This window comes from Ictidomys tridecemlineatus, chromosome X, assembly GCF_052094955.1.
Source record: "Ictidomys tridecemlineatus isolate mIctTri1 chromosome X, mIctTri1.hap1, whole genome shotgun sequence".
Classification (NCBI taxonomy): Eukaryota; Metazoa; Chordata; class Mammalia; order Rodentia; family Sciuridae; genus Ictidomys; species Ictidomys tridecemlineatus.
The window spans coordinates 85,955,822-85,973,201 of record NC_135493.1 but is presented as its reverse complement, the minus strand read 5'-3'; the positions used below and the strand labels follow the sequence as shown (position 1 = coordinate 85,973,201).

The 17,380-nt window shown below is 50.6% G+C and overlaps 1 protein-coding gene across 8 annotated transcripts; it reads right to left on the bottom strand.

Annotated features, from left to right (window-relative positions):
• Window positions 1-47: 47 nt before the first annotated feature.
• Window positions 48-17,380, bottom strand: Ccdc120 (coiled-coil domain containing 120). Of its 8 annotated transcripts, none has more exons than XM_021735527.3 (11): window positions 16,962-17,380; window positions 7,083-7,236; window positions 6,876-6,965; window positions 6,600-6,733; window positions 5,647-5,787; window positions 4,993-5,269; window positions 4,544-4,606; window positions 3,980-4,154; window positions 3,747-3,845; window positions 1,582-2,496; window positions 48-1,089 (listed from the first exon to the last, which is right to left on the bottom strand). In XM_021735527.3, the coding sequence occupies exons 3-11, from the start codon at window positions 6,922-6,924 to the stop codon at window positions 975-977; spliced, it is 1,968 nt and encodes a 655-aa protein (XP_021591202.1). In that variant the 5' UTR covers window positions 6,925-6,965; window positions 7,083-7,236; window positions 16,962-17,380; the 3' UTR covers window positions 48-974. The 8 variants fall into 8 exon arrangements, with proteins under 8 accessions (XP_021591202.1, XP_021591203.1, XP_021591201.1 ...); XM_021735528.3 differs by having other exon boundaries at window positions 7,197-7,236; XM_021735526.3 differs by having other exon boundaries at window positions 7,140-7,236; window positions 16,962-17,379.

Genomic DNA, 17,380 nt, shown 5'->3' with positions numbered 1-17,380 from the left:
AGAGGTGTGGGCCCCAAGGCAAAGCAGACTAGAGAAGTAACACAAGGTTCAGTTTACACATTTATTATAGAAATCCCCTTCCAGTGTGGGTAGTGTCTTGGGCCCAGATCCACTGGTACAAAAAGAAAAATTTTAACACTAGGTAAAGGGGGTAGGGGAACCCCCAGCTCCAGAAAGTCACAGACAGGTATCATAGAAAACACAGATTGTATGGATTTGTTTAAAAAGTGTTGAATTGAAGGAAAGCCAAGGAGGATGTGACGTGGCCTGTGGCCCATGGCCAGACGTCACCTGAGGATTGTACTGGCATGTACCAGATGCCAGGTTCAACCACCACAGCATCCCAGGATGCAATATACTGAATGGCTCTGCCCCTTGTTAGCCTCCTACAGGGCCTCCTGATTGGGAATGATCAGCACAGAGAGGGATAGGGCACCCCACCCAGAATTTAATCCTTCCAAATGTGGGCAGAAATCCAAACTGCCCTGGTTTGGGGAGTGGCAGGGAGTTCTGTTCACAACAGAGTCTCCTGACTACCCCCCAAAAGGGTCCTAAGACCCTATATGGTCCATTATGGAGGGGGCGGCGGACCTGAACAGGTTGGGCAGGGGAACAGGAATGAACCCAACCAGGATGAGCTCACAGTTTCCCTTTTATAAAATGCCTAGTATTGGGCAAAGACAGTGAATACTAAATCACAACTGTAAACAGAAATGGAGGAAGGGGATTGGAATCCCCATTACATCATTCACTCTCCTTGAAGCTGGCTGAGGTCCCCCAGTCCCCAGCACAGTGTGAGAGAAGCAGGGTATTAGACACCTTCCTGGGCCCATGGGGAGCCAGGGGCCTTGGAAGATCAGGTTGGTGCCCCGCCCAGGAGTGAGAGCAACCACATCCCAGGGCTCAGCGAGGTCGGCTCTGTGCTCCCAGGACTAGAGCCATGCCCAGACCAACAAGGGGCATATCAGAAGGGGTCAGACCAGTGTCCCTGGGGTCTGGGGGTCAGAACTGGAAGACTGGTCCCCCTCTAGCGTCAGGTCACTTAAACGAGCGTTCAGCTCCGGGGGGTACAGGAAGTCCGCGTAGTATCTTTAGAAGGGGACAGCAGGAATCCGGAGGACAGGGTGGGGAAGACAGAGAAGAGAGAGGAAAAGACAGACAAGACACAGAAAGAAAGAAGAAAAGAGTCTCGTTAAAGAGGTGGAGGCAGGCACAGAAAAGCACCTTTATGCTCCCGAGCATGGGGCATGGAGAAAAGAGGAAGAGAAAGATGAGGGCACATGACGTCCCTTCCTCCCAGCACCCTGGCTTCAAGGCTCATTTCCAGCCAACATGCACTGGTTAAAATATTAAACTCCTTCTAGGACTTGGTAAGGAACTGCTACCAGTGCCCAGGATCCCCCTCTACCAGGACCCCAAGGCCTAGTGCAGGTCACACCTGGAAATGACCTGTGTCAACACTGCAGCTAGTTTCCTTGTGGTCCCAGTCATTAGCTATCATGACTAGCTGATCCCTGGCCTGGATATCTTTACCAATTGCCTCAAGAGACCCCTACCCATCAGTAAAAGCACCCCCCATACCTGCTAGAAACAGGGGGTGCCGTGAAACTCCTCGAGTGCGGGAGCGGAGCCTGGCTGGGGCCCCCGTACAGCGCCTGGCCCACCTCATAGCAGCGGGCATGAAGGAAGGGTGGGTGTGGTGGGCCCACGTGAGGGAGCATAGGCCGGCGCTGGGGCCCCATGGCCAGTCCCGAGTTCCGGATGTACCAGTCCCGCAGCCCCTCCAGGGCAAGGTTCTTGTGGCCACTGCGCTCACCCGTCGGGGGGATCCGGGTGGGTGGGGGCATCCATAGCAGAGGGTTTGAATGCACCTCTGGACCCTCAGCAGCTTCCAGGGGCAGGCCACAGGGCTTGGTACGGGTGGCACGGGTGTGGGGGTCCTTGCTGCGGAGGAGGGGGCTGCTGCCATCAGCTGCATACATGGGTGGTGGGCCAGGGAGCATGGCGAGGAGCCCATCCCGGCGGGAGAGTGGTCCTGGGGCCTCAGCTGCAGGCAGCAGCTCCCCCCAGCCTGCCCCACCGCCACTGCGGGGCAGGCCTCGGTCCAAGGAATAGTCCAAGAGGAAGTCCCCACACACAGGTGGGAGCCGGGGGGCTCCACGGGAAGCAGGGGCAGCTGAGCTAGGCCTGGCGGCCCGGGGAGGGTCTGGGGGCCCTGCTGTACGAGAGGAGAAGGCAGGGGTTGGTTGGGGGCGCTCATACAGCACCTCACTGCTCTTGCAGACTGGTGGGCCAGTGGCAGGGGGAGCCAGAGGGGCAGGCGGAGAGCCAGCTCCCCCAGCAGCAGCCCGGTCCACCAGCAGGGCCTCAGAGCTGTTGCTGCGGCGAGTGCGAGCTGCGAAGAGGGAGGCGCGATCTGAGGCAGGGTCCGCCCGGGGGAAGCCCATCTGGGAGTCTTGGCTGCCGGACCACTGTCGAGAATGGAGGCCTTCGGGCCTGGGGTGCAGAGGTGAGGGTAATGGGAGTACGGTCAAAAATTATCAGGCAAGTGGTTTGAATGCCCTCCCCACACCATCTCTTTCTGAGCCTCCACTTGCACATCTCTAAAATGGGCCCAGGATCAGAAATTGGATGCATGAAGGTGTTAGGTAGCACAGCTGGAATTTGGTCCCAAACTGGGGGCCCCTGGGGTTGGAAATGTATAGACAGAAAGGGCAGTTAACACTAAGGGAGATGCAAATATGTATAGGGCTGGGGAGAAAATATTAGCAGAGGAGCAGTCAAACAGAGCATTCTTCCTTATCCCCTAACCCTAACCCTCACTACTTTCAGGACCAAGTCCTAGTCCTTAGGCCTGGAATTTAAGACCTGCCTAAACTCTGTGCCACCATGTTTATGAACTGCCCAAAACAATCATCCCAATAGCCACCATGCACAGAACACAGGCCTCAAAAACAGAGGGATTTGGTTTTTGTTTGCAACCTGGGAAAGTAGGTACTTAATAAGTCCTACTGTTTAAGAAACAATAGAATAAACCAGGCGTGGCGGCACATGCTTGTAATCCCAGTGGCTTGGGAGGCTGAGGCAGGAGGATTACAAGTTCAAAGCCAGCCTCAGCAACTTAGCAAGACCCTGTCTCAAAATGAAAAGTAAGGTCTGGGGATGTAGTTCAGTGGTAGTATCCTTGGATTCTATCCCCAGTACCAAACCAAACCAAAGCAGACAAAACAAAGAGTATATAGTATAGTGATTAAAAGCACAGACTCCAGAGTCAAGATTGCCTGGGTTCAAACACCAGGATTTCAGTTTACTAACCAGCTCATTAACTAACCCTCTGTGCCTCATCTGTAAAACAGGAATGACAAGACCACAGCTCTCAGAGGGAACTTGTGATGATTAAATGAGTTGATATCACACAAAACACAGATTACTAGCAGACAGTATAGGCACCCAGGACATGTTGCCCAGAAATTATTATGCCTGTGTCTCTCAAAGGCAGATGTCATTGTGCCTGTTTCACAAATAAGGACACAAGGATTCAGAGATGAGAAGACATAGGAAAAAGAAACATACGCAAACATTTGTGCTTCTGCACCCAGTTCCCACCCTGTTCTCCAAGACAACTCCTATTCACCTTTTAAACCCAGTTGCCCATGCCCCCACATTTTGATAATTTCTTAACACTTCCAGTTAAAACTAACAGTTCCCTTCTCTGATCCTCAGACCCTCCCTCAGAGTCCCCTTACTTGCAGAGCTGGGGGCCAGTGCCCCGGGTGAGGACAGGGGTGGCAGGCACACTTCGCCCCTCAAAACTGGAGGCACTCCTGGGCAGCGAGCGTGTGGGGCTAGACAGAGACGGGCAGGCCCAGGTCGGGGCCCAGGTTAGAGACTGTACCCACCAGCAGGCCCTCTTGCCAGCCCAGGCTCAGGATTCCATTCCTGGCTCCTGGGGAAGGCAGGGGAAGAGGTTCATCCTCACCTGGTAGGGCTGGCCACAGAGTTCCTCCGGCTCTTCAGATCCCCATAAAGATCTGAAGGAGGTGGTTTCCATGGGGTTCGTCGCTCAGGGCTCCCCCCAGATACTGCTCGCAGCTGGTCCCAAGCCTTTGGTGGCGAGGGGCGCTCTGCCAGAGAGAAGCAGCCACGGGGTTCCTCTGGATGGAAGGAGAGAATGGGGTAGAATTCAATTAGAGAAGGTCAGAAGAGGCAGTATGGATTGGGGCGAAGCAACAGGGAGGGACTAGAGAAGTAAGGAAAGGGCAAGAGCTAGGACACGATTAAGCAAGCTAAAGAAATAAGGGGAGAAAAAAAGAAAGAAAAAAGAAATAAGGGGAAAGGTGGGGTAAAATGGGTAAGGAAGAGGCTGACAAGTAGATCCTTGGGCTGAGGGGGTGAGGGATATGATGAAGCTAAAATGGGGGGTGGTACAATCAGATGGGGCATGGCTAAGGAGGAGCTAAACAAGTAAGGGTCTGAGCAACAGGATGGGCTGAGGAGACAGAAAAGGGAACTGTGGGCAGGTTTGGGGAATAGGAGTCCTCACCATTATCATGGCTGGCCCCAGACTCTGAGAGGGAGCTGCTCTCCGAGTGCAGAACTACATCTTCTACAGGTGAGAAGGGGGAGAACCAGGCCTATCACTCTAAGACCTGGGTACCAATCCCTTACACTACTGAATGGGCTCTTCTGCTTAGCTCACCTTCTGGAGTATACCATCTCACCCTGTTCCCTCTCCCAAGAATCCACCTTTATCTGAATGCATGACCACCACATGCTGGGTCTTCACTTTCCTGGGGTCTAGTGCTCAGTCCCCTAGGGCCTGCCCTTACCTGTGAGTCAGTTTCTATAATTCTTCTCATTCAGTGGCTCCCTTAAATTCTGGGTTTCACTGGCTGCTCATCCATGCCACCCCTACCACTTCCACTACTTAAAAGAGTCCCTCCCTGGCCCATTTTCCCATTCTCACTGGTAGGGTGCTGAGGCCTGGCTCACCTTGGCTGAGCTGAGCTAGGCGTGTGCCCAGGCAGACTCCCTGGGTGGTGATAAGTGCCCCTGCAGACAGCGGCAGTGGCTGGGGAGGGAGAACTGGGAGGCCAAGGCGGGCCCGGACATCCCCCAGCTGCTCCTCCAACTCATGCAGCCTCCTCAGTGCATCTGCCTGTACCTGGCGCCTGCGTCGCCGCTGTTCACCACTCAGCTCAGGGGCTAGGGCCAAGCGTCGGGCAGCGGCTGCAATCTGCTGCTGCACCGACACTTCCCGTTCCAGCTCCTATGGGACCCAAGATGGGTAGAAGAGAACCAAATGTTAGAAATTGCCAGGCACAGGGGCCAGAGAGTGGAGGAGCCCATCTACACTGGAAGTGCAGCTTGCTCTTCCTGTGGGCAGACCAATTTGCCTAGGGGTGAAGCTTAAGCATTCTCTGGCAGAGGGGTACATTTGATGAGGGGTAGGGCCTGTTGTCTTTTGAAAGTGGCTAACCTGTCCTGAAAGACGTAGGGACTAGCATTGTTCCAAGAATCCAACTCCTGAAGATTTTTCCCTTCTTATCTTAGCCTCTCCCTCCCCTGGCCACAACCTCCTCCCCATCCCAAGCCTGGTGCTGTTACTTCCCCTCACCATCTTACTTTCCACACCCATCTGCTCACCTCAACAGGGCACAAGGAGTGATGTGCTGGATTGGGATGCAGTGGAGGGTAGGCACGGGCTGCAGGGGGCCGACGGCGTACCAACTGGGGCCGTTCGCCAGGTTCCAGTGGGCACTCAGGGGGCAGCTGGCCAGTCAGCTCCTGGAGGGGCCGGGGAGGGAGACAAACTAGATGGAGTAAAGCAGTGATGATCCCAGAAGGTACAGAAGTCCTCCAAGGAGCCTGGCCCTTCTCAGCATCCCACACATTGTTTTTCTTCCTTCTCCCAAGATCTCCACCAAGGTGGTGGGCAGTGTAGACTCTCATCCCCTCAATAGCCCAAATCCCTGAGGTATGTGCGTGGGAGGCTGGGTAGCCTGCTTTATAGTCCAGAAGCTTTTAGTTTTTACAAAGGCAACACATTCTATATATTGCATATTAAAAACACTCCCTTCAAGGTTTCTACCAAGCTATGAGGGCATTCACAATAAGAAGGATAAATCAAACCTAGAAATCACCCCATGACAGTTCAGAGTAGACCTTGCTACCAAATTTTGGACACAGCCTTTTTAAAAATTTTCCTTTCTCTCTCTCTCTCTCTTTCTTTCATAATAGTTGGGCATAATACCTTTATTTTATTTATTTATTTTTATGTGGTGCTGAGGATCAAACCCAGCACCTGGCACATGCTAGTAGTAGGCAAGCACTCTACTGCTGAACCACAACTCCAGGTCCTGTTTGTTTATTTTTGTTTGTTTGTTGAGGATCTGGAGGTTTTAAAGGGTAGACAAGAGACTGTAGGCCTGTATCACCATATTTCACTGATTCTAAGAAATCTCAGTTGAGCTTTGAGAAGACAGAGGGTGACCTACAGTCGAGATAAGTGGTTTAGCAATTTCCACTACAGTCCGTCTATCTAGGGGTCCCAGCCCCTCACCCCCTCCCACTTGACACCCCTCAGGCCAAGCTCTTACCGCCTCCTGGAGACACACTTTTCGGAGTTCTTGAAGTTTCAGGCTCAGGGCCTCTTGCAGGGCCCGCTGCCGGTCAAGCAGTCCCCTCAGACGCTCTGACTTCACCTGGGGGGCAGCCTCTCCAAAAAGGGCAGCTGGACGGAAAAAACAAAGATCAATGGGACAACTGGGCAATCCTGAAGCAGTTGTGGGGCCAGGTACCAACCTTTCCCAAACAGACAGGTGGTGATGGAGAGCAGGGGAAGAGGCCACAAGAGGGGGAAACCAGCCACCAACCTGAGGCATTGAAGGTAGGAGAGCTGATCAGCTGACCTTTGACTTCCATCCTGGTGTTGTCAGGAGGCCGTGGCTGATGGTGGACAAGGCCTAGCAGTGACACACAGGAGCCATTAAGAAAGCACATCCCATGATACTCCAGTACCCAGCCCAACTCAGCTTCCCACACTCCAGCTGGGAATACAAAGTACCCTGGGCCCCACCCACCTGCCTGGCCTGGCCTCTGATTCTGTGTCAATGACTGGACCCACACTGCCCTGGTACCTTGGTTCCCTTCCCATTGAGTGGGAACACAGCAAGTGGGAAGCTGGGCAGACTTACGCCTCCTCAGAGGCCCATGGGCCACAGCCGGGAGTCTTGCCTAGAGAGAGAGAAATGATGGTAAAGATTCAATCAAGTATCACACTAGTTGGCACTTATAAAGCACCGGCTGCCTGGAAGAGTTGCCTACTATGTCACATTGAATCTTCACAACTAGCTGGGGATGGGAGTTCTCTGATTATTATTACCCCATGTTAGAGGTGAGAAGAGGAAGGTGGAGAGGTGAATAACTTGCCCACAGTCAAGGACATACCCCAGGCCCATCTCCCTGGCCCTACACTCTCCACCACTAAGGCTGTTGTAACCCCACCAACTTTATCATAAACTGCCTGGTCCAGCAAGCCACATAGGGGCCTTGGCCCAGGCTATGGCCATCTGGAGTGCTGTTTTAAACTTCTTACCAACCCGGCCCCATTTCTCATTTATAATTCTGGGGCTTAAATATCACTTCACAATTGCTGTCCAACAAGAGACTGTGCCTCCCCTGTACCTCCATGAGGCGTGTTGAATCAGGAGATACTATTAAATCAGTATCTCTAGCACCCTAACCACTGTGGTTTGTACAGCAAGTGCCTCATGAATGTCTGTTGGCTGAGGGAGCCAAGCTAGGGTTCAAGTCCAGATTTGTGGGTCCATACCTGTCCTAATTCCATCCTGTAGCCCTCGTGTAACAAGGAATATTCACCTAGCCCAAGGTCCCTCCATCCCCTCTCTCCATCACAGGTTAGTCTGAGACTAGCATATGGAGGTCACCTTGCAGAGATTTGTGAGAAGTGAAGTCCATAACCACAGATAACAAGCCACCTGTTTTCTCTGCGCCCAGAAACCCTGATGGACCATGAAGTCTGCCTTGGCCAGCTACCAGCCCTCCCTCATCCTCTCCTCTAGACTTTGCTCTCTCCCTCCCACACCCTGCTTGGTCCCAGCTGGGCAGCAGGGTGACATCACCTCCCACCACCTGGCCTAACCTTCATGACAGGTGACTGGGAGGGCCTCATGGGGCCACAGAGTTCCCATCTCCACCTACCCTGAAATCCACAGCTTGTGGATCTGGTAGCCAAGGGAAGACCCAAGCAACCAAAGAGGCAGGGGTACAAGCCCCTTCCCCATCTCTATATTGTGGGGTATGGCCAAGCTGCCTATAAGGTGCTCCTGGATTCTCTGTTGTCCTCCTATCAGCCCCATAGGGTCTGTATCACTGTCTTGAAGCAGCTGTGCCCTGTCCTCAACATCAGGTATGAGGTCAATCTCTAGAGCCGTTTTATAAATCTAGGCACAGCCAGGTGGGGTGGAACATGCCTATAATCCAAGCAACTCAGGAGGCTGAGACAGGAGGAACACAAGTTTGAGGCCAGCCTCAGCAACTTAGAGAGATCCTAAGCAACATAGTGTGACCCTGGTCTCAAAATAAAAATGAAAGCTAGGTACAGGTGGCACACGCCTGTAATGCCAACAGCTCGGGAGGCTGAGGCAGGAGGATAACAAGTTCAAAGCCAGCGTCAGCAACTTAGTGAGACCCTGTCTCAAAATTTAAAAAAAAAAAAAATTAAAAGGTCTGGGGATGTGGCTCAGTGGTTAAGCTCCCCTGGGCTCAATCCCCAGTACCAAAAAGGGGGAAAAATCCAGACACAGCGTGTACTTTGCAGAGGCCCTCACATGGCTACCCATCTAAGGTATGACCCTTCCCAGCATGGCAGGGTTCCTTTGATGTCCCAATTCAACTTCTCTTTGCCCCTTGGCTCCTAGAGTTCCTACTTTACCCAAGTCCCATTTGGATTTGGGAAATTTTCCCAGGCTCCCCTGAACCTTCTTCCATCTCAAAAGGAACACAACCAAAGGAACACAACTCCTCCCCACATAGGCCCATTTACCCCATTCACTATGAGTGGCCCCACATTTCACATGGGGCTACCTCAATCCTCCAACTTCTCTGGGAGCTCAGAGCATCCTAGAAATCAACACAGGGTCCACACAGGAACCCTGACTCTACCCTGTCCACCTGACCTCAGGGACATAGCTAGGGTATGAGTCATGGGGTCACTGGGCAGGCTAGACACAGGGTCAACGCCCCACACCTGGCTCCAAAATCTTTGCCTCCACTCACATGTCCTTTGCACTCTTGCCTGGAAACCTAGGGCTGCCAAGTCCCTATCCAGAGATGGTAGAAAAGGGATTTGAGCAATCTCTTCCCCAGCGTGTCCCCACACGGGCCCCTGGGACCTCCACTGATGACCCCATGACCCTGTTCTGACATCCTGTCACAGGGATGGGCTGCAGCAAGAGAGCTGCAAGAAGGCACCCCCCACACCCAGAGGCGGGCCCAGCAGGTTTTTCAGGTCTGCCCTTCTGACACCACAGCCGAGAAATTCCTGGCTGTAATGACTGTTTACAACCAAGACACCTCACCGGGGTGGCACCCCAACACTGTCACCAAGACCCCCCATTTCCACACACAGACACCCCTGGAACATTCTCAAAGTCTGAATTGCCCCCTGAGTCCCCCTGTGCCAGCTTTCTCCACTCTAGGTGAACAAACAGGGAGTGGGTAGGCAGGTGTCTAGACAATGGTTTTTCAAACAGCTCAGTCTGGCTTCTCAGAAGCATTGGCCTTGGGTTGCAGAAGGACAGAAGCTACTCTGGCAGGGAGGAAAGGAAGAGAGGAAGTAAGAGGAGGGGAGAAGGGGAACTCATGTGTCTTCTCCCCCATCCTTCCCCTGTCCATTTCGTCCATTTCCGGCCCTAAATTACTTTGTTCCAGGAAAGGAAGTAGGACATTTTGTGATTCTCAGGCCCTCCTTCTGTGCTGAACCCCCCCCAGCCCCACCCCACATTGTTGGTGTACCTCTCCCACAGACCTGGCTCTCTTCTGAAGGGAACTTTAGTACACCATACTCCGCTTCCTAATGCTCTCATCCCCCCCACCCCTGGGCCCACTACTCCCAGGTGCTCACCAATGTCAGAGAGTGCTGTGGGGTAGCTTCGGGTACCTCAGAAAAAAAAATAGTTGTCTCAATCGGGCCCTGGTTCGGCTGGCAGTGGCAGTGAGCAACAGTGGCGGATGCCTTGGCTGCCTCCCACTAGGTAATGGCCCAGCCTACCTGGCCAGGAACTGGGCCGGCCCACACCTTTTAACCCTTGCCTGTCTACCATGAGGGCTAGGGCTATCCCTGGAGGGCAGCCTCAGGGCCTAGTCCCTTCACAGTGTCCTGCATGGCCAAGAAGAGAATTTGGAATACCCCCCCTCACCTCAGATACTTAAGTAGAGACCTGGGAAAGAAGAGCTAAGAGTCTTGGAATGCACACTGCCTCTCATGCTGCCCAGATTTCCAGAGGACCAGAGCTTGCCTGCTGACGGTACGCCTTGGGGTTGGGGGACCAGAGGACTGGGGAACTGTAAAGCAGACTGGAGGCTCAGGTGTTATACCAAATTTGTGTCTCTTAGGAGTATGTATCACATTCCCAAGGCCCCTGCCCTTCCTCCTAGGGCAAGGTGGGGTGGGAGAAGTCCTTGGAGTAATTCATTGGGATAAATTTCCAAGTTGGGGACAGAGGAAGTGAACCTTTCTAAGAGGCCAGATCTCAAGACCCTACAGCCTTCCACAGGTCCAGAAGAAGTAATCCTAGTAAACCAACCACAATAATTTATGTCCTACAAACATGGAAGAATGTTATATGCCTACCTTCTCAGAGCCATTGTACTTATGTGGAAGCTGAAGCTCAGAGAGGTGAAGAGACCTGATATAGATCACTACCCACAAGAGCAGGTGGAGTGGGGGAGGGGACCTTTGCCTGTAATCCCAGCAGTGCAGGAGGCTCAGACAGGAGAATTATAAATTCAAGGTCAGCCTCAGAAACTTAGTGAGACCTTGTCTCAAAATAAAAAAAGAAAAAACCGCTGGGACGGGGCTGGGGTTGTGGCTCAGTGGTAGTGTGCTTACCTAGCACATGCGAGGCACAGGGTTTGATCCTCAGCACCACATAAGAATAAATAAAATAAAGGTATTGTGTTTATCTACTACTAAAAATATATTTTTAAAAAATATTTAACAAAAAATGGCCAGGGATATAGCTCAGTGGTAAATCACCCCTGGATTAAATCCCTAGTATTCACCTCCCCCGCCAAAAAAAGCAAGTAGAATCAGAATCTTGGGTCTGGGTTGGGGGCTGAAGGCAGGCAGAGGTTGCTCCTGAAGGAGGAGGAGTAGGAAGGAGGTTCAGGCTTCTTCACATCCTTGCTGGGTCTCCTTCATTTCTTCCCTTTGCCATTTCTGGACAGGAGTCAGGCTTCATGCCAGACAAGGAAATTGAGGGTTCCAAGTCCCTACAATGTAAGGACAACACCACATGGGCTCTGGGCCTGTCCCAGCGCACACCACACATCCTGTGCTCCGTATGGGACCGTCTGCTCTGTGACCTCAAGGCCCAAACCTAACCCAGGCCCCTGAAGCAGCCCTGCTACAACATGAAAGAGCAGAGTGTCAGGAATGCTCTCTCCCTATTTTGGCAGGTGTGCCAAGCAAGAGAGTTCCCTTTGTCACATGCTATTAAGGCCTCCTGCCATCCCTGCCCACCTTTCTTCCTGGGTGTGAGATTTCCGGTGTGGCACACAAAGGCCCCTTTCATTACCTCCCCCTTCTTTCCTTCTTCTCTGCCCAGAGCTGGTGGAGGCGGACAACAGAAAGGTGGGCAACTAACTAGCTGGGTGTTAGTGGGGAGTGTTTTCTTGGCCATGGCCTCTGCCACCTCTTGCGGGCCACCAAGAACGTTAGGATGGTAGGAAGTGAGATGTATATAAAATCAGAGCCAACAGGGACAAGAGACTGAGGCTGGCAATGCAGATTGAATCTCAAGGCTCAGGTTCCCTCATCTATAAAATGGGTAAAAGGTGATTATAAAGATAATAAAGGCCAAAGGAACTCTGGAAGGTATTTCAAAGTGCAAGGAAACTCATCACATCATTAATGACTGGTAATAACAATAATAAACTCATCCATTGATGGGTTGGGGTGCAGGGAAGTGGAGAAGAGCAGGTAGCTGGACCTCCTTGGCCATGCAGACAAGTAGGGCAGAGTCACCCACACATATCATTGCTCTGATGATTTTTAAAAAATTTTTTTAGATATCAATGGACCTTTATTTTATTCATTTACTTATGTGTGGTGCTGAGAATCGAACCCAGTGCCTCACACATGCTAGGCAAGCACTCTACCATGAGCCACAACCCCAGCCCCACTCTGATGATTTTTAACAGCCTGGAAGATGGCCCAAACTCTCAGCCCTACTTCAGTGGGTCCTGAGTCTCCCATGGATACTACACAGCTAATAAGTTGTAGGTGTGGGATTTGACCCTGCTCTGTCATTTACTGTTGTATGCCGGCTTAGACAATTCACTTAATGTCTCTGTGCCTCAATGTTCTCATTTGTTAAATGGGGATGATGAGAACAGTATGTAGTGAACACAGAGCTGTTGTGAGCATTAAATCAGTTAATAGACTATTAAAAAATCAGTTATGATGGCTGTCATAATCACAAGTATTCCTCCCCAAAGAACTCAGGAATCAAACAGATATATCTGGACTGGGTTGTGGGGTTTTTTGTTGTTGTTGTTTTGTTTTTTGAGATGCAGCCAGTGTCTCTCAACTTCACTGGATAAATTTGAAACAGACCTATTTTCCCTCTGATAAGCTGTCTGAACTCTCACTATCCAAAATCAGGATATAAATATATTCAGATGCATTTCAAAGAGAGCTACTACCCCTCAGCCTCCAAGCCCTCCCTACTTGCCAAACCAGACATTTTTGAAACAGAGCTGTTTTCCCTAATCTCCAACCTCTCCCTCAACTCAACATTAAAAATTAAAAATGCAGGAAACAAGGACGCCATGAGGCACACCTATAATTCCAGGCTGAGGAATTCAAGGCCACTCTGGGCAATTTAGCAAGATCCTGTTTCAAAATAAAAAAGAGCTGGGGGTATAATTCAATGGTAGAACACCCCTAGGTTCAATCCCAGGTACCAAAGAAAAAATGCAGAAACCAAATACATTCAAATAAATTGTTGGAACTCTCACTATCAAATATAGGAATTGAATTTTTTTTTAATCTGTGCTGGGGACAGAACCCAGTGTCTTGTGCATGCTAGGCAAATAATCTACCACAAACCCATATCCTCAGCCCCTGGATTTTTTTTTTTTTTATACTGGGGATTGAACCCACTTAAGGGGCACTTAACCACTGAGCCATATCCCTAGCCCTTTTTTATATTTTATTTTGAGGTAGGCTCTTGCTAAGTTGCAGAGGACCTCACTAAATTGTTGAGGCTGACTTTGAACTTGTGATCCTCTTGCCTCAGCCTCCCAAGCTATTGGGACTACAGGCATGTGCCACCATGCCCTTCCTGAATACCTTTTGAGTTGGAGTCATTATCCCTGATTATCTGAACTTTCACTTCTCACTACGTAAGATGGGAACACAAAGCACCTTCAGATAGGTTTCACTGTCTGAACTCCAAGAAATCTTCCTGACTCAGAACTCAGACACTAAATAGATGGGGACAGTGAAGAACAATTAGTTGTTATTGACAGATTTGGAGAAACGTTTTGAATAAATAAGATTGGTCTGATATTCAACATTCAAATTCACTACTCTAGGGCTGGGGGTGTGGCTCAAGTGGTAGCACGCTCGCCTGGCATGCGTGCGGCCTGGGTTCGATCCTCAGCACCACATACAAACAAAGATGTTGTGTCCGCCGAGAACTAAAAAATAAGTATTAAAAAATTCTCTCTCTCTCTCTCACTCTCTCTCTCTCTCACACTTTCTTAAAATTCACTACTCTATAAGAAATGCAGGAATAAGTGAATAACACATTACCATCTCACTATTCACCCTATCCATCCTTAAAATCAAGAATATTCATATAGCAAAGGAATCTCACGTTATTGTTGTAATTATTACTACTGGATGGCCTGATTCTTTTTCTGTTTTTTTTTTTTTAAGGACTTTCACAAAAATTTATTAAACCTGTAAACCGGGTGCAGTGGTGCACGCCTATAATCCCAGCATCTTGGGAGGCTGAGACAGGAGGATTGCAAGTTCAAAACCAGCTTCAGCAACCACAAGGTGCTAAGCAACTCAGTGAGACCCTGTCTCTAAATTATAATTACAAAAATAGGGCTGGGGATGTGGCTTAGTGTTCGAGTGCCCCTGAGTTCAATCCCTGGTATCAAAAAAAAATTATTAAACCTGTAAATTGATAGCTTTTCTATGTTGAGGGATCCAATCTATTGACTCTTTTAAAGCCTTTCTTAGCTTATTGTCTTACCACTTCATAATTTTCAAGCAAACAGATTCTGTAAATTTTTTTAAGTATAGACCTAAATATTTCATTTCCTTTGGAACAACTAAAAATACTTTTTTTGAGACTATCATGCTGTGTTGCCCAGGCTGGCTACAAACTCCTTGGCTCAAGTGATTCTCCTGCCTCAGCCTCCTGAATAGTTGGGACTATAGGTGTGTACAACCACACCCACTTAGATGGGCCTGATTCTAACATCCAGTGACAGCCTGCATTCCCCCTACCCCCAAAGCATGCACACACACACACACACACACACACACACACACACACTGGTCCCACAGAGGTGGGATGGACTTAGCACCCAAATTTTTATTGTTTACCGGCAGGAGAGAAGTGTATAAACCCCAACCTCCAACCCACCCCCACCAAGCCTCTGACCTACAATAGACTTTTCTCCAGCCAGAAAAGCAGGGATTACACACTCAGGATCAAGAACAGGGAAGGGGCCAGATGTAGTAGCACATGCCTGTAATCCCAATAGCTCAGGAGGCTGAGACAAGATGATCACGAGTTCAAAGCCAGCCTCAGCAAAAGCGAGGCACTAAACAACTCAGTAAGACCCTGTCTCTAAATAAAATACAAAAGAGGGCTGAGGATGTGCCTCAGAGGTTGGGTGCCCCTGAGTTCAATCTCTGGTACCCCCTCCAAAAAAAACAGGAAAGGAGGGTAATGTGACCTAGAAGATTCATAAATACTCTAGGCCCCTACCCCACATATGTTCTCAATCTCCCTGCCTCCCCCCAACTAGTGACAGCCCTGGACATAGCAAGGCTGGAAACCTGACCTGCACCTCTTGACTCCCAGAGAGTCACTGAATAATTTAGGGTGTTTTTCACACTTAGGGAGGGCAGGGGACATAGGAAGATTTCCATGCCCTCCTGCAGGAAGAGAAATGCAAGCTCTATTCGAGATCACTGGAGAGAAATGAGGAAGGGAGAGATCACATACAAAAATCCTATCAACCACACAGAGCTCACAGTACTGCTTGCTTCTCAGCATTTGGAGTATACTTTAAAAACCCTGGGAACAATGGAACCTTCAAGTTCGGGGGCAGGGTATAATGTACTGGACTCAGAAGGGAGGGGAAGTGGATGTTAGAAAGGAGGAAGACCTGAATAGGATGGAAGGGCATGGTAAGGGGTAGAATAGTAGTCTTAGATTGGGAATAGGATAAAAGAACAGGAAAGGAAGGAGTACAGGGGATACAAGATAGAGATCACTAAGCAGAACCGGGCCAGGCACAATGGCCCAGCAACTCAGTAGACAGAGACAGGAGGATCACAAGTTCAAGGACAGCCTGGGCAACTTAGTAAGATCCTGTTTCAAAATTAAGGGCTGGAGGGCTAGGGTTGTGGCTCAGTGGTAGAGCACTTGCCTAGCATGTGTGAGGCACTGAGTTCGATCCCCAGCACCACAAAAACTAAATAAACAAAATAAAGATATATATATAAAAAATTAAGGGCTGGAGGATGTAGTTCAGTGGTAGAGCACCACTGGGTTCAATCCCCAGTACTGCTTAAAAAAAGAGGCAGGACAGGGAATGAGGCAGGACATTGGCCAGAGGATGGAGTGAGGTTCAGGACAAGAGAAAAAGTACAAGAAGACAAAACAGCAAGGCAGGGTAAAAGTCAGTGTAGAACAGCATCCAAGAAGACATGACTGGGATGGGTTAAGCCTGTCAAGGGAGAGGAAAAAAGGGCAGGTTCATGAGGGAGATCAGGAACAGGAAAAGACCAGGACAGAATGAGGATAGGAAAGAGGTAGAGATGGGACCAAAAAAAAAAAAAAAGAGGGAAAAACAGGAAAGGGTTGGGGACAGGGACAGGTAGGAGACATAGGGGGATATTTAAAAGTGGTGAGCCAAGAGGGAGATCAGGAGGTGGGAAACAGACCAGAGGGATAGTACAGGGTGGGGAGAAAGTACAGAAATAAGGGGCCAGGAATCAGGATAGAACTGGATCAGATTGGGGTTAGGAAGACAGATCACAAATGGAAGAGTTTCAGACACCTGATAAGCGTTTTGGGAACACACAGATCCAAGCAACCAGACATGAACTAGGGTCAGCTGGGCATCAAGACAGGGCAAGATGAGATATAGGACATGGTCAGACAAGGACCTAGGATCAGATCTGCATGGGTTTGGGGGTGACACTGAATTAAGGGGGGACAAAGCAAGGGTTAAGGATCACAGCAAGCCAGAATATGATTAGGTCAAGGATCTGACTGAAGGTTTTAAGACCAAGGTTGGCAGGGGTCCGGGGTTGAAAAAAGAGGTCAGACAGGGGTCAGGGGTGATATCATAAGGTCAGAGGTCGTGAGTGTACACGCAGGTATATTCTTGTCTGCGTTTCCAGGCCATCACCCCACCCTGTCCCCTCCCTTCTTCCCCTAGAGGGGGTTGTTACTCACCTAGGGTCCTTGCACCACGGTGTAGGCGGGGTCGGTGTAGGCCAGCAGGGATAGTGGGCGCGCCCCTCCCTCGCTGAGCCCTGCTAGTCCCTGGACACGCGCCTACACCCCTTCCGCGCCCTTCTGGTGGGCCGCATTCGGCCCCGCGACCGTTAGCCGTGGGGGCAAGATGGGGGGCGCCCCGAGGATGGGAAAGGTGTGCTGCCCCTCTGCAGGCTATGGACCCCCAACCCCCACCTTTAACTCGGTGCATCCGCTCCCGACAGCACCGCCACCTCCGCCGCTGAGCGCGAGCCTGGGGAAAACTGGGGAGTGGGGCGCGAGACCACAGCAGCGGCGGAGACGAAGTGCGCAGGCGCCAGCTCGGGTCTTCGATTTTCCTGCCCTGGGAGCGCCAGGAGCGAACAAACTGGGAGCGC